The sequence below is a fragment of the Budorcas taxicolor genome, chromosome 24, assembly GCF_023091745.1.
Source record: "Budorcas taxicolor isolate Tak-1 chromosome 24, Takin1.1, whole genome shotgun sequence".
NCBI lineage: Eukaryota > Metazoa > Chordata > Mammalia > Artiodactyla > Bovidae > Budorcas > Budorcas taxicolor.
Window position 1 is genome coordinate 30,504,896 of NC_068933.1, and position 15,303 is coordinate 30,520,198.

The 15,303-nt window shown below is 43.3% G+C and overlaps 1 protein-coding gene across 1 annotated transcript in view; it reads left to right on the top strand.

Moving 5' to 3' along the window:
- UNC5D (unc-5 netrin receptor D) overlaps positions 1-15,303 on the top strand; it is a 622,629-nt gene that overhangs the window by 531,930 nt on the left and 75,396 nt on the right. The window contains exon 9 of the mRNA XM_052661338.1: positions 15,009-15,194. Coding sequence (XP_052517298.1) covers positions 15,009-15,194 — 186 coding nt within the window. The remainder of the gene's footprint in view (positions 1-15,008; positions 15,195-15,303) is intronic.

Below are 15,303 nucleotides of genomic sequence, written 5' to 3' on the forward strand. Positions count from 1 at the left end.
TGTCTGCAATGCAGAAGACCCGGGTTCGATCCCTGGGTTGGGAAGATCCCCTGGAGAAGGAAATGGCAGCCCACTCCAGTATTCTTACCTGGAAAATCCCATGGACGGCAGAGCCTGGTAGGCTACTGTCCAAGGGGTTGCAAAGAGTTGGACACGACTGAGCAGTTTCATCTGGGAGGAGAACATCCAGGGCAAGGGAAGAGTGGGATGCCAAGGCTGTGTGATGGGAGGCTGCTAAGATATCCAAGGAACAATTAGGCTGGGTATCTGAGCAGAGTAGCAACGGGAAGAGGCATAATAGCTCAGGTCAAAGAAGTGGGGCATGGGGGAGAAGTACCAAGTTTATCATAGGCCGTGGTAACAACTTTGACCTTTACTGTGAGTGAGATGGAAAGCTATTGAAGGTGTTTATTCATAGTAACATGACCTAATATTTTCAAAGATAAACTACCCACTGCAGGGGATGTAAACATATAGGGAGCCAGAGCAGAAACAAGATCTGTTACAATGATTTGTTGTAACAAGAGTCTGTTCCAATAATCTAGGCTATTACAATATAACTTTTATAATAACCTAGATTCAAGATGAGTGTGGCTTGGGCCAGATAGAGAGTGTTGGAAATTGTAGAAAAGGTCCATAATCTGGATATCTTTGGGAGGCAGAGTCAAAAGGAGTTGCTAATGCATTAGATAGAGTATGAGAGAAAGAAAAGCATCAGGGATGATTCCAAAATTTGAGCTATGCAACCTGAAGGATAGGCTGGCTATTACTGATCTGGGGCAAACTTGGTTTAGCTTATCTGGAGGGAGACTCAAGAGTTCAGTGTTATAAATGCTACATTTAAGATACTTCTTAAACAGGCAGTCGAATATATGAGTCTGGAGGTCAGAGGAGAATCCTGGCAGTGACATAAATCTGGGGCTTGTCAGTGTCCAGATGATATTTAAAACCAATAGGTTGAATGAGATCCCTGGATAATGAGTGCAAACAGAGAACATATCTGAGGCCGCAGCCCTGAAAGACATCCACACTGAGATATAGGGCAGGTCAGAAGTTACTGCACAGGAGACAGGAAAACAGCCAGCGTAGTGAGAGAAAAGTCAAGTGAAAGGAAGATGGTGTCCAAGACAAAAACTGAATATTCAGGACACCTTTCTTCCTAACCAGGACTTCTACCATTGCTTCCTGTATCTGGAGTTGGCTGATGTCAGTTTATCTGATCTTTTAAAAAAAAACCATCAGTTCTGGTCACATCACTTCCATGTCTAAACCTTTACAAGAGCTGATCATTAGTTTTAAGATAAAGTACAAGGTATCTGTTGTCTATGGGATCTGGTCTCAGATGGCATTGTTTAGTCGTATCCGCTTCTCTCAAGCTGCTTAATCATTAGGTATTTCCCTTTCTACCCTATATTCTTCCACCAAACAAAGCTTCTTAGTTTTCTGAACACCCTGGGCCCATTTGGGCATATAGATCTTTATATGTTGTTATGTCTACCAGAAAACTTTCCCTCCACCTAATCTTACCCTGTTGAATGAATCCTTCCTTCAGGCTTCAGCTTGGGTCTTGCCTCTGCAAAGCCCCTAAAGTCTGAGTTAGTTACACCCCTAATTGGCCGATTGTCAAGCAGTTTCCCTATCTCTATCCTGTATGTTCATTGCGTTTATCCCAGGCTGAATTCCCTCTCTGATAGACATCCTTCCGATCATCTGGTAGATAGTATAGGGTCTGTTCACCCTTATGCTTCTGGCACTTACTGCCATCCCCACGTGGCACAGTGGTCAAGAACCTGCCTGCCGATGCAGGAGATGCAAGAGACATGGTTTCAGTCCCTGGGTCGAGAAGATCCCCCTGGAGGAGGGCATGGCAACCCACTCCAGTAATCTTGCCTGGAAGATGCAATGAACAAAGGAGCCTGTTGAGCCATAGTCCCTGGGGTCACAGAAGAGTCAGACACGACTTAGCAACTGAGCACGCATGCAATAGTATGTATTAGATGTTCAATTCATATTTGTTATTATGGTCCTACATCTTCCCGCTAACTCCTCACTGAGCCTTTTATTGTTAAGGTGAAAATAAAGACTTTGCTTTTATGTATTTATTTTAACTCATTCGTGTAGTAGATATTTATTGCACAGTTATTCTGTATAAACAGTGTTGGCCCCATGAAGCGTGAAGGAAACAATAAGAAATGTTTCTTCCCTACAACTTCAGTACAAATTAGAAGATGACAAATGATTTGAGAAGAGGGGAAGTAAGGAGGCAGTTTTTAATAATCATCTATTTGGTGCCCGGTGCTAGCTGAAAGTCCAAACGGGAAGTTTTCCAGAATCATTTCTATCAAAGAATGACCCCAGTGTGTCCTTGTGTGTTAGTCGCTCAGTCATGTCTTTGAGACTCCATGAATTGTAGCCCACCAGGCTGCTCTGTCCATGGAATTCTCCAGGCAGGAATACTGAAGTGGGTTGCCGTTTCCTTCTCCAGTGTGTCCATATAGTCTAGACATTAGGTGTTTCTCGTCGCCTTACTGACACTTAAACCATTCTACATCTTTTCCCCCAAGTACACTGCTTTCATCTATAGTGGAATAATGTGGATTCTGGGGATACACATTATTCGGTTAGAGAACTCCTCAAAAGATGCAGAGTCCATACTGGCACGTTGGACATTCTTTTTCATGCTGTATAGACTTGAATGGCACCTTGAACACATAGAACTATCTGCAGCCTTGAACCATGAACCGTGCAGGCACGCTCACTCACTCAGTCGCGTCTAACTCTTCACCACCCTATAGACTATAGCCCGCCAGGCTCCTCTGTCCATGGGATTTTCCAGGCAAGAATACTGGAGCAGGTTGCCATTTTCTCCTCCAGGGAATCTTCCAGACCCAGGATCAAACCCACGTCTCCCTGTGGCTCCTGCACTGGCAGGCAGATTCTTTACCACTGAGCCACCTGGGAAGCCCACATTGAACCATCAGTTCAGTTCAGTTGCTCAGTCGTGTCTGACTCTTTGTGACCCCATGAATCGCAGCACGCCAGGCCTCCCTGTCCATCACCAACTCCCGGAGTTCACTCAGACTCACGTCCATCGAGTCGGTGATGCCATCCAGCCATCTCATCCTCTGTCGCCCCCTTCTCCTCCTGCCCCCAATCCCTCCTAGCGTCAGGGCGTTTTCCAATGAGTGAACTCTTCACGTGAGGTGGCCAAAGTATTGGAGCTTCAGCTTCAGCATTAGTCCTTCCAATGAACACCCAGGACTGATCTCCTTTAGAATGGCCTGGTTGGATCTCCTTGCAGTCCAAGGGACTTTCAAGAATCTTCTCCAACACCACAGTTCAAACGCATCAATTCTTCGGCTCTCAGCTTTCTTCACAGTCCAACTCACATCCATACATGACCACTGGAAAAACCATAGCCTTGACTAGGCGGACCTTTGTTGGCAAACTAATGTCTCTGCTTTTGAATATGCTATCTAGGTTGGTCATAACTTTCCTTCCAAGGAGTAAGCGTCTTTTAATTTCATGGCTGCAGTCACCATCTGCAGTGATTTTGGAGCCCCCCAAAATAAAGGCAGCCACTGTTTCCACTGTTTCCCCATCTATTTCCCATGAAGTGATGCCAGGATCTTAGTTTTCTGAATGCTGAGCTTTGATATCTTTAAATTCTCAGCAGACTTCTAGGTCTTTAAGCTAACATTAGGTGACTGGCATCAATGCTAATCTTCTACCCATGCTTTACAGGATAATTTTTTTTCTATTTAACCCATCATTTTTCTTCATCTCCTGCTGATCATTTTCCATTACATAAATATAGCATTTCCCGCAAATTGCATGACTTGTTTGTCCTTCAGAATCATTCCTACTGTGAATCAGTTCAACCTGAGCATATGTGCAACATTTGTAATTTTCTTACTGCTTGCAATCTTTTTATTATCTAATTTCTATCCCATCATAATATGACCATTCTATCCCATCTTATGACCATTTTTAAGAATAGCGTTGACCTTATTGGACATGATGAAGTTTCCTTCATTAAATACCTTGGAACTAAGCACAGCCACAGTGAATAAGTGATAGAATATAATGTTCTTCAGCATCAGAATAACTCAGGGTACTTGCTAAAAATGTGAATTCACAGGTCCCATCTCCCCACGTATTACTATATTCAAAGTTAGAACTTATATCGTGAATTCCCAGAGTAGAAAATGAAAGTGAAGTCATTTTCTCAAGGGCTGGATTTCAAATCCTGCTTTTTTACTCTCTTTTTCATTTTACCTTGGTCTTCCTGATGGGGAAAAAGACAGTTCTTATGCAATCCAAAGGTAGAGTTACCAGATAAAATAGAGAACCCTTGGTTACATTTGAATTTCACATCAGCAGTGAATACATTTTTGACATAAGCATGTCCCAAATATGGCATGAGAAATACTTCTACTTAAGTTATACATTCTTGATCAGAAATTCAAATTTAACTGTATCATATTTGTAGTTGCTTAATCTGGAAACTTTACTGAAAAGAATAAAACACGTCTGAATGTGCGTTCTCAAGAAACATTTTATTAAATAGATTATCTGTACTGTCAATCTTGGGAGAATGGCTAGAATTAAAACAAATATTGGAGGAGGGAGCCTTTCAGAAAAAGCAAAACGTCTGAACAACAACAACAAAAAAAGAAGTCCACTGAAGTACAAAGTCTATTTGAAGAAAATGAATCTGGGCAGTCATCACTGTACTTTGTAGATACTGCCTTTTTTTTTTTTTTTTTAATTTAACAAGTTGGGATTTGTGGCAGCTCTGCATTGTCAGAGGATGGCTACCATTTTTTTGGCAGTCAAGTATTTTCTAGTTAAGGTATAGCCATTGTTTCATTTAGATATAATACTATTGCACACTTAACAGACTGTAGTATAGTATAAACATAACTTCTATATGCACCAGAAAACCAAGCAAGCTGTGCCTGTCTGCATTACGAGATTTGCTCTTTGCAGTGGTCTGAAACTGAACCCATAATATCTTTGAGTTAGGTCTATAATCGGATTCACCTAAAAAGTAGGGTCCATGTTGCTGTTCAGTTGCTTCCAGTGAACCAGTGAGGTTGCTCCGTCGTGTCTGACTCTTTGAGACCCCATGGACTGCAGCAAGCCAGGCTTCCCTGTCCTTCACTGTCTTCAGAGCTTGCTCAAACTCATGTCCATTGAGTCGGTGATGCCATCCAACCATCTCATCCTCTGTCACCCCATTCTCCTCCTGCCTTCAATCTTTCCCAGCATCAGGGTCTTTCCCAGTGAGATGGCTGTTCGCATCAGGTGGCAAAAGTAATGGAGCTTCAGGATCAGTCCTTCCAATAAATATCCAGGGTTGATTTCCTTTAAGATTGACTGGTTTGACCTCCTTGCTGTCCAAGGGACTCTCAAGAGTCTTCTCCAGCACCATAGTTTGAAAGCACCAATTTTTTGGCGCTTAGCCTTCTTTATGGTTCAGCTCTCACATCCATACCTGACTACTAGAAGAACCATAGGTTTGACTATACAGACCTTTGTCAACCAAGTGATGTCTTTGCTTTTTAACACACTGCCTAGATTTGCCATAACTTTCCTTCCAAGGAGCAGGAGTCTTTTAATTTTATGGCTGCCATCACCATCCACAGTGATTTTGGAGCCCAAGAAAATCTATCACTGTTTCCGTTGTTTCCCCATGTAGTCACCATCAAGTGATGGGACCGGATGCCATGATCTTTGCTTTTTGAATGTTGAATTTTAAGCCAGCTTTTTCACTCTTCACTTTCACCTTCATCAAGAGGCTCTTTAGTTCCTCTTCGCTTTCTGCCATGAGGGAGGTGTCATCTGCGTATCTGAGGTTATTGATATTTCTCCCTGCAATCTTGATTCCAGCTTGTGCGTTATCCTACCTTGCATTTCACATAATGTACTCTGTATAGAAGTTAAATAAGCAGTGTGACAATATGCAGCCTTGGCATACTCCTTTCCCAGTTTGAACCAGTCCATTCTTCCATGTCCAGTTCTGACTGTTGCTTCTTGACTGGCATAGGTTTCTCAGGAAGCAGGTAAGGTGGCCTGGTATTCCCATCTCTAAGAATTTCCCACCTCTAAGAATTTCCCACAGTTGATTGTGATCCACACAATCAAAGGCTTTAGTACAGCCAATGAAGCAGAAGTTGGAGGGTCCATATAGAGGAGAAATGAGCAAAAACAGTTAAAACTTAGGATGGGGCAGAGCAGAAAGTATCTTGAGCCAAAAGGGAAACCCCTATTAGAGTGAACTCGATGCCTACTCAAGAGTCACTGATAGGTTTTGAAGTGGCAGGACCAGAACTGTGTTTGGGGAGAGTAAGCCACGCGTATAACAGTTCAGAATGAGTAAAGACTGGGGCCTGGGTTCCAGGCTAGGTGAGGCTGTGCCATGTGGGTCCCTGCTATCGAAACTGAGATGTGAGAGGCACTGGGGATGTTTCAGTAAGCTGTGTGAGTCATTTGGGGAAGGGGTCGATGGGCAGAAAAGGAAAGGTGACTCTTCAGGCTCAAGCCTGATCTCTGATGATGTCATTACTAGAAAAGGGGAATTCAAGAAAATACTTGAAGAGATAAGAATGGTGACCTTGTAAAACAGATGACAAATTTGAGATGTTAGCACAATGCACAGTGGTGCGGTGGTTTTATCCATTGAGCAGGAGGATGATGACTTCAGACAGACGAGGCAGGAGATCCTGATTTAAGACTGTTGGGCATCAAAGTAGTAGTTAGCACTGTCTGATGGAGTGGTTGTGAACAGTCTTCAGGAGGAAACAGTGGTTTGGGCAAAAGTCAGAATTTAATAGCATAAAAGAGCAATGAAATGTATAGAAACAGTGAACAAGGTAAATCATGGTAGAGCCTGGCAGTGGGCTGAGCCCATGTAAAAAGAAGTAAAGCATGTCTGTACGTTCTGATAGGAATGATCTACAAGATATTGTACACAATGGGAGGAAAAAAGCAATGTACTAAAGGAAATCATATGGAAATATAATAATGATTATATAACTTTGAGTAAGGATAGTAAAAAAAAAAATGGAAATTTACAGTTTTTTTCCTGAAAGATCCCAAATACACTATCAACAGTGGTTACTTTTATTTTTTTAATTTTGTGTATTTTTTTATTGAGTATAGTTCATTTACAATGTTATGTTAGTTTCAGGTGCACAGCAAAGTGATTCACATATATATATATATATATATATATATATATATATATATATATATATATATGTCTATCTTTTGTTTTTCAGATTCTTTTCCCTTATAGGTTATTACAAAATATTGAGTATAGTTCCCTGTGCTAAACCATAGGTCCTTGTTGGTTATCTATTTTATATATAGTACTGTGTATCTGTTAATCCCAAATGCCTAATTTATCTCATCCCCTCCCTTTTCCCCTTTCATAACCATAAGTTTGTTTTCTATGTCTACGGGTCTATTTTTTATATACATTCATTTGTATCATGCTTTATTCCACATGTAGGCAATATCATATATGTTGGCTTAGTTGAAGCCATATCTGTCTGGCTTAGTTGAAGGATGAATTTTTTTCTTGGTGTAGTGTAACGTTTTATAGTTCCTAAAGTACTTCCTCATCCTGTGTGTGTTTTCTATTTATTCTTTTATTTCAACAGGGATAGAGGTTAACTGATTAGGGAAATTATGATCAAGAAAGGTTTAATGTTTTAAAAATGCCTTTTATAATTCTTTTCAACAAAGAGCTTAGAATTTCATGGATATGAAAAAAGACTGCCTCTTTCAGGGATCTATCAGGGAGTAAGTCAGGAGAAGGATTGGGGTAGAGGTGATTAGGGAGACCAGGCCGTGTTTGGAGGCAGAAGGCAAGGTGCAGGTGTGGAGGCAAAGTTGAAAGATGTGAGACCGAAAGGGAATAATGAATGAGGCCAGGTCCCTGCAGAGGCAGGAGAGGGCGGATCAGAACCGGCCTGACACAGAGGAGGAGCAGCTGTTCAGGGAACAGGGAAAGGAAAGCACAGGACGGAGCAGAGGAATTTTGAGTTGCCGGGGAGGGTGTGTGTGTGTGCTGGAGGGAAGGGGACTCACATGGAAAAGCGGGCAGTGAGATCACCTCTGTGATGAAAAAAGTAAACGAAGTTCAGAGTAACTGTGTTGATGAAAAGTCGTTCTCGGTCATGGGACATGAATACAATAACTGTTAGGCTGCAAAGAAGGCCCAGGTGGGTTTGCAGAGCACTGGGTTATTGATGATACCCACCAGTCTAGTTGGTGGGTTCATCCAGCAGGGATAGTCGAGCCAGTGCAGGGAGGAGAGGTGAGGAGGCCATCCTGTGATGGTTAGACCACTGGGGAGTGAAGACAGATGGGTGTCCAAACCCTACCTTTGCCATTTTCTCATGAAGAAGCCTCTACCCTATCTGAACCTGTGCCGTCATCTGTAAAAGAAGAAATAGAATACTTCTACGGCAAATAGATGTGATTGTGAGCCTGAGAATATGATCACACCTGCAGTTCTCAGAGAAGCAGGCACAAGCTTAGTGCTCCATTACTGGGTTACCCTTGCCATCAAGAGGTTTTGTTGGTGAAATTTTCAGCCTCCGTACAGTAAGTCCCCCACATATGAACGAGTTCTGTTCCAAGAGTACGTCCATAAGTCCACTCTGTTTGTAAGAAAGTTAGCCTAGGTACCCAGCTAATACAATCGGTTGTATAATACTCTACTGTAATAGGCTTATAATACTTTTCACACAAATAGTACATAAAAAACAAGCACAAAAAAGAGAACTTTTTTTTTTAATCTTACAGTATAGTACCTTAGAAAGTACTATTACAGTAATACAGTACAATAGCTAGCAACTGGGGCACATTTGCATCTTTGAGATTTCACATCTTGAAGGCTCATATGTAAGGGACTTACTGTACGCTGGTGCTGAATTACATCTCGGAGACAGGGTTTTGGGTGAAATAGAAAGAAAACACTTTATTGCTTTGCCAGGCAAAGGGGGCCACAGTGGGCTAATGCCTTCAAGTCTGCATGCCCTGCCCTGGAGAGGGGAGTGAGGAGTTGAGTATAGTCATGGTTCACAGAGGACGTGATCAGCTCATGGACATTCTTCTGATTGGTGGTGAGTTGAGAAGGAAACAGCATCATCAGCTTGATGGTTCCAACTGGTCTGGGACCTGTGTTCTTGTGGTCAGCAGTTTTCATGTGGTGGAGGCCTGCTTCCTGCACGTCAAGTGTTTATATGTACCTGTTAGGGAAAAGGTAGTTCGGCGATTCTGCCAGGTGGCAAATTGAGAGTCTAAGCAGTTTTCAGTTGCCCAGCCCAGCAGCCATTTTTTGTATCTTCATGTTTCCCAGTCGTTAATGTCTTCACGTTTCCCAGTCGTTAACTTCTGAGTCAGCCTCTTACTGCAGAAGACAAGGACACGGGGGCTTGTGCGCGGTTTCAGTATCAGGCAGTGTGACCAGGGCAGAGGTTCACAGCTGGACAGGCAATGAGCCGGAGTCAAGCTGCCTTGGATTGAATCCCAGCTCTGCTACTTAACCGTCACGAGGCTTTGGGCAAGACAAGTGATTTTCTGGCCTCAGTTTCGATATTTAAATTGGCACCTTTTTACAAGTTTGTTGGAAGGATTAAAATGAGTTAATCCGTGTAAATAAAAGACTAGGACAGTGCCTGAAGAATGTGCTGCTGTCCTTGTTAATGACAACAAGGAGCTTTTGGAGGGTGGCAAGGTGGAAAAACCGAGATGCTGACTGGCGACAGGATTGTAAGATTCCAGGCAATGCAAGTATCATCAGAACTGCTCACCGTGGTTGACCAGAGCTGACCACTTTAAAGTTATTTTCTGATGCTTTTTTCAGGGAATGTGGTTTCTCATGACAAGTATGAACAGTTCGAACAAGAACTTCTGTTATGTGCTAGAGTGCAGTTAAATGTTTTGGCACACCCCTCCGTGTTTACAGCCCTGTCTGTACCTCTGGGCCAGGATGAGGAGGGGTTGGCCTAGAGACTGCTGCTTCCTGGGAGTCCAGTGGAGCAGCTAATTCTTCTGTCTTCCATTCATTTTCTCTCTCCCAGCCTTCTCTTTGTGAAGCTCTGTTGTGTGAATTCCTTAGTAATTCACTGCCTTATATACATCAAGTCAAGTTGCTGAGTTTTTTTTCCTCCTAAAACAAGAGCAGTGGTCATTCTACAGTATCCAATAAGATAAAAAGAGAATGTGTTTTTCTTGACTTTTTCTTTTATATTGCTGCGTAGTTGATTAACGACACTGTGACAGTTTCAGGTGTACAGAAAGTGACTCAGTTATCCATATGCATGTATCTGTTCTTTTCAAATTCTTTCCTCGTGTCGGTTGTTAACATGACATTGAGCAGTTTGCCATGCTGTACACTAGATCTTTGTTAGCCCGCTTCAAATCTAGCCACGTGTGCATGCCAGTCCCAAATTCTCTAACTGTATGTTTTGAAAGGCATTTTGTTGTGCTCCTTTATTCAGTTTGTGTAGCTATCTAATCCTATAAAATAGATTCTAATCTGATACTTAAACTCATAATGTGGGAATTGAGCTAAATTTCCATGAATAAGTGGCATTAATACGTCTTCCAAATGAGAGTCCTGTAAGGAGAGGAAGGCAAACTAAATACACAGCCCTTAAATTTAGTCCTTGGGGTACATAAGTCACTATGAATGACTAGGTATGATTATAATTTATAAGGACAGGAGCTTGTGAATACCTAGTTCTTGAACTCTGAAGTTCTAAAGGACTTTGAAAAGTCACTTAGCCTTTCTCACCAGCTTTGACCAAAACTATAATAACTGCAGACTATTGTCAAGTCATGCTGGTTTTGAGAAACTCTAAAGGAGATTTCACAAGCTTCCTCAGAAATGCAGCGCAGTTGTTTTTTCTTTAACAACCCTCCTTGTAGAAAAGGTCATTTTAATATCTAACAGAGTCCCAATTGCTATAATAAAAGGCCGGATCCTCCTTTTCAGCCCTTGTTAGAGTGGGTGACGAGCTGGTTACTGGCTTCATCATAAATGTAGGTTCATTGGGCACCTACTGTGAGCTTCTTTTTAGAACCACGCTTTATGCATTAAAGATCCCCACAAGCCACTTTATAGTTCTCTTTTCTCCAGGCCAAATGAACCCATAAACATTTCCTTTCCAGGGTCCTAGTTTCCAACTACTAATCTTTGCAGCCTTTCTCTGTAGATATTTCACACTCCTTCCAGCAATGAACAGATCCCTCTGTAGTTTCTGACTAATTTGCAATATAAGATATTTCCCCATCGTTTATATTTTTGCTTTTATACCACATGTTGCGTCCTTCTGAACTTGGCCTAAAGCTTTCACAGTGCTTAGAGAGAGGAAACAGGGGTGGAAACCCAGGAAAGACATCAATCACACATTGATAGGTATAACAGAAATCCGGGGCGGGGGGGGGGAAACACCCTATGCCCACAAACGCAGAATAGCCTGATCAAAGCTTTTTGTTCAGAATGAGTTGGAGAAAACAAACCAGCCCCAGATGCAAGAGTGAGCAGACAGATGTAAATGTGTGTGTGTATCTGTAAGGAAAAGAAGGTCTCTGTGGCAGGGGATCTACAGTCTCCCTCAGGCTAGTCTGAGTCCAGGGAGTAATCACCAAATAGTTGCACAGGATGACTCACACATTTCCGGGGGAAATGACAGAGAAGTGCTTGGGCCGAACGTAGAGCAGGTAGGATGCCTTGGCATTCAGGTCATTAACCATCAAAAGATCCAAAAAGAGTTCTAGGAACCCTAAGTGATGTCAGAGTTTAGAGGACCAGGGGTTGGCAGGGTTGGTGGACTAGCCAAGGCACAGTCCGGCTGGCTTAGAGGAGGGGGCCCTGCACCGATAGATGGGTAGACAGAGGTGGGTAGGGCCTAGAGGGATGGGGGGTATATGACAAAGACCCGTCCTTATAATCTGAAAGGGGCACGGGGCCTTTGGCTAGCAGGTGGAAGCAGGGACTGCTGATGTTCTTCCAATGAGAGCTGAGTGTGAGCACACATACACACGTGGAGTGGTTCTGCTGTGGCACCCCTCAAAGTGCCCGTGTGCTCACAGACACAGACATCAAGCCTAAGCCTCAGGTTCTCCTGGGGCCAGTCCTAGACACACATGAAAAGAGAATCAATTACATTTGTAAGACACAGGAATCCTTACAGGGAAACCTACTCTACTGTCCTGGAGAAAAAAGATTAGCAAATGGTGGGGGAGGGGGGAAAAAGAATAAGATGAAATGAAAGCAGGTAAATAGAGAAGAGAAAAAGAGGAAGAAGAAGGAAGTAGATGACCCAACTTTAGAAGACTGAGCTCTAAGGATGACTGATGAGGCCTTGAGGACTCGTGTCTGCCTCTGTCGCTGCACTTGGATACCAGGGTCCCATCACAGCCTTGTCTTTTAGACAAGAAACAACAGAGAATATGGGCCACGCGTTAATTCACCCATATGTCTTCATTTCCACCGAGCGGTTGACCCGTCACAAGTGTATGTTGAATGAGATCATTAGATGTAGAAACCAAATTCCCAGGACAGATTGTTCTTGTAAAAATGAATCCCATGGACTTCTGAATCTAGGTCAAACTGTCCCACCAGGTGCTAGGGTGAGCCTCCTAGGGAAGCAGTGATCCCTGTATGAGTCTCTCTCCCTCCTTTCCCTATCCTAGCCCCAAAGTCCCCATATTCACGTCTAAAAATTCTATAATTCATTATTAAGAGGTTATTAAGAGGTTCTGCACATATTCCTGGAAGAGCAAGCACAATGAGCTATATTTGACATTGATACCTTCATCTAAAGGCGGAGAGTCCTTTCCTAAAACAGAACTTGTATCTTGAGAACGGAGAATTCCAGTTACCTGGGTAGCAAGAGGGTGGACGCCAGAAACACCAAGATAGGAATCCAGGGGAACAAAGACAGCTTGTTCCTGCTACTGAGTTTTGTGTCAGGATTTCACATCCAGTGATGTCCATTTTCAGCAGAAGTACTTTTATGCTGGTCATCCTCTGGCTTCTGGTCCTTCCTATTTTAGTAACTGGGAAGCTAAAGATGTCTTTGCATCTACTTTGCCAGCTCAGTGACAGAGCAGCTGCATTCAGGACACTGCCAGGCTCTTTCTCTAGTTGCCGAGCAGGTGTACTCTCCCCAGATACACCTTTTAAGATGATGGTGCCATCCGTGAGCAGCGCCCAAGGACTTGGAGGAAAGAAGGGGGAAGGCTTACTGGGTTCAGTCCAGTTCTCTCCCTGCTCCTGGTACCCTGGCTTGCCACACCTGTTGTGTTTTGTGTCTTCTTTCTTCTCTAACGATTCCCTCCAAGAAACTTAATTGAGTAGAGGGAGGGTGAGACTGAAAGGGGTGATGACTCCCTTCTTTCTCCCCGTGTGACCCAGGTGGACACTGGAACTTTGGCAGTGGCATCAGTCTTCACCCTGTGGTTCTGGGGGGCTGGGGAAGACCACCACTGATACCCCACCATCCCTAGCCCTCCCCCATTTGGACCACCATGAAGTGGAACTAAAGCCTAGATCACAGTGTTTCTCAACACCTCCCAGGTTGCTGTTAGGAAAAGCATCTGATCACCCTCTGACCTTTCCGATACTGTTCTTGAGATGACTGTTTTTCTGCCCCGTGAATTATTTTTCTGTGTTGGCCGCCCTATTACTGAACTGGTTCTGCTTGATTTCCTTGTTCCTGCTTTCATTTGGCGGCACCTTATTTTATAGTCCACTAACTTTGTTGAAAATAAATTTAGTCGTGTGGTTAGTCTTCCTTACTTGATAACATAAGTACCATATTAGGGTGCGGTGAGCACAGCCTAAGTGCTGTGCAATTACAAGGTAAATATATGGTGGGTTTATTTCATCTGCTAAACCCAGCAGGGGTGACAGAGTAATTACTTTTGGACCTGTTTAGTATGCCTACCATATAATCTGTAAGGAGATCAGTTATGTAGTGAATACTTGCCACCTTCCATTGTTAACACACTTCAAGACTTACATGTTCTTGGGTAGATGTCATGCCGAATTGCACTAGCCATTCCGAGGCTCCTCAGGAATCAACCATACCCCGAGGACCTCTAGCCAAAGGGTTGGAAAGCAGCTACAGTGTTATCTTGGGGGGTGGGGAGACACCCACCATCTAAATTTCAAACTAACGCTTTTATTTTTGCTTTGCCCATGCATTCAATAGGATGGAGTAGGAGAGGTATGGGAGAAACAGCATGTGCCCTCTTAGAGACCAGTCCTCGTCCACAAAAACAAACTTCTAGAGTCAAGCATTCAGTTGGTGCCAGGAAACATTAACCATGGACATAAGAGTGCCTGGGACCAAGTGCTTTTCATATCTCACAGCAGAAAGTCGCTCATAATGATCGTAAATACCCTGATGACTGTCAGCGTTCTGATGAACTGAGTGACGTGGGCCAAAGCTCAAGTTCATACTCCTGAGCTCTGGTCTCTTGACTCATAGACCATGCGTTTACCTTTTCACCTGAGAATGCTCTCTGTGAATGCATGCGCCCAGGCCATAGACAAGCAGAGCGGTTCACCCATATTTTGTCATTGTACGTGGGTCTCATGTCTTCCAACAAAAATAAAATATATATATATTTAAAAAAAAACTTTGCAGGGCAATAAGACTTCCTAAAACAAGCAAATTAAGCAGTTGCCTGTTTTTCCTTGAAAACTCTTATATCCTTTGCAAAATTGCTACTGTTGCAGATTCCATTACGTGGTAAGCTACCTTAATGCAGTTAAGTTATTTAACTTGCATCCCTTTGATTTATACAAGGTCTTCTGATTATTGTTGGAGAGTCCAACTCGCGACTAGCCACATCTGTCATTTTGCCTGATCCGTAGCTCCAAAAATTCCAGTAGTGTTTCATTCTGTGTCCTGGGGTGGCTCTTTGACGCTGTTCCCATGTTGGCCATTGAGGATTGCTCTTGTGTCTTTCAGGCATCGAGAATGCCAGTGACATCGCTTTGTACTCAGGCTTGGGTGCCGCGGTTGTGGCCGTTGCAGTCCTGGTTATCGGCATCACCCTGTACAGACGCAGCCAGAGTGACTATGGTGTGGACGTCATCGACTCTTCTGCATTGACAGGTGGCTTCCAGACCTTCAACTTCAAAACAGTCCGTCAAGGTCAGCAGCGTAGGGCCCCCAACAGCGTGTCCTCAGGGCTGTAGACTACACTCATGCAGAACCCTCATGCTCTTTGGTCCTGTGTGAGGGTGGCTCTTGGCACTGGGAG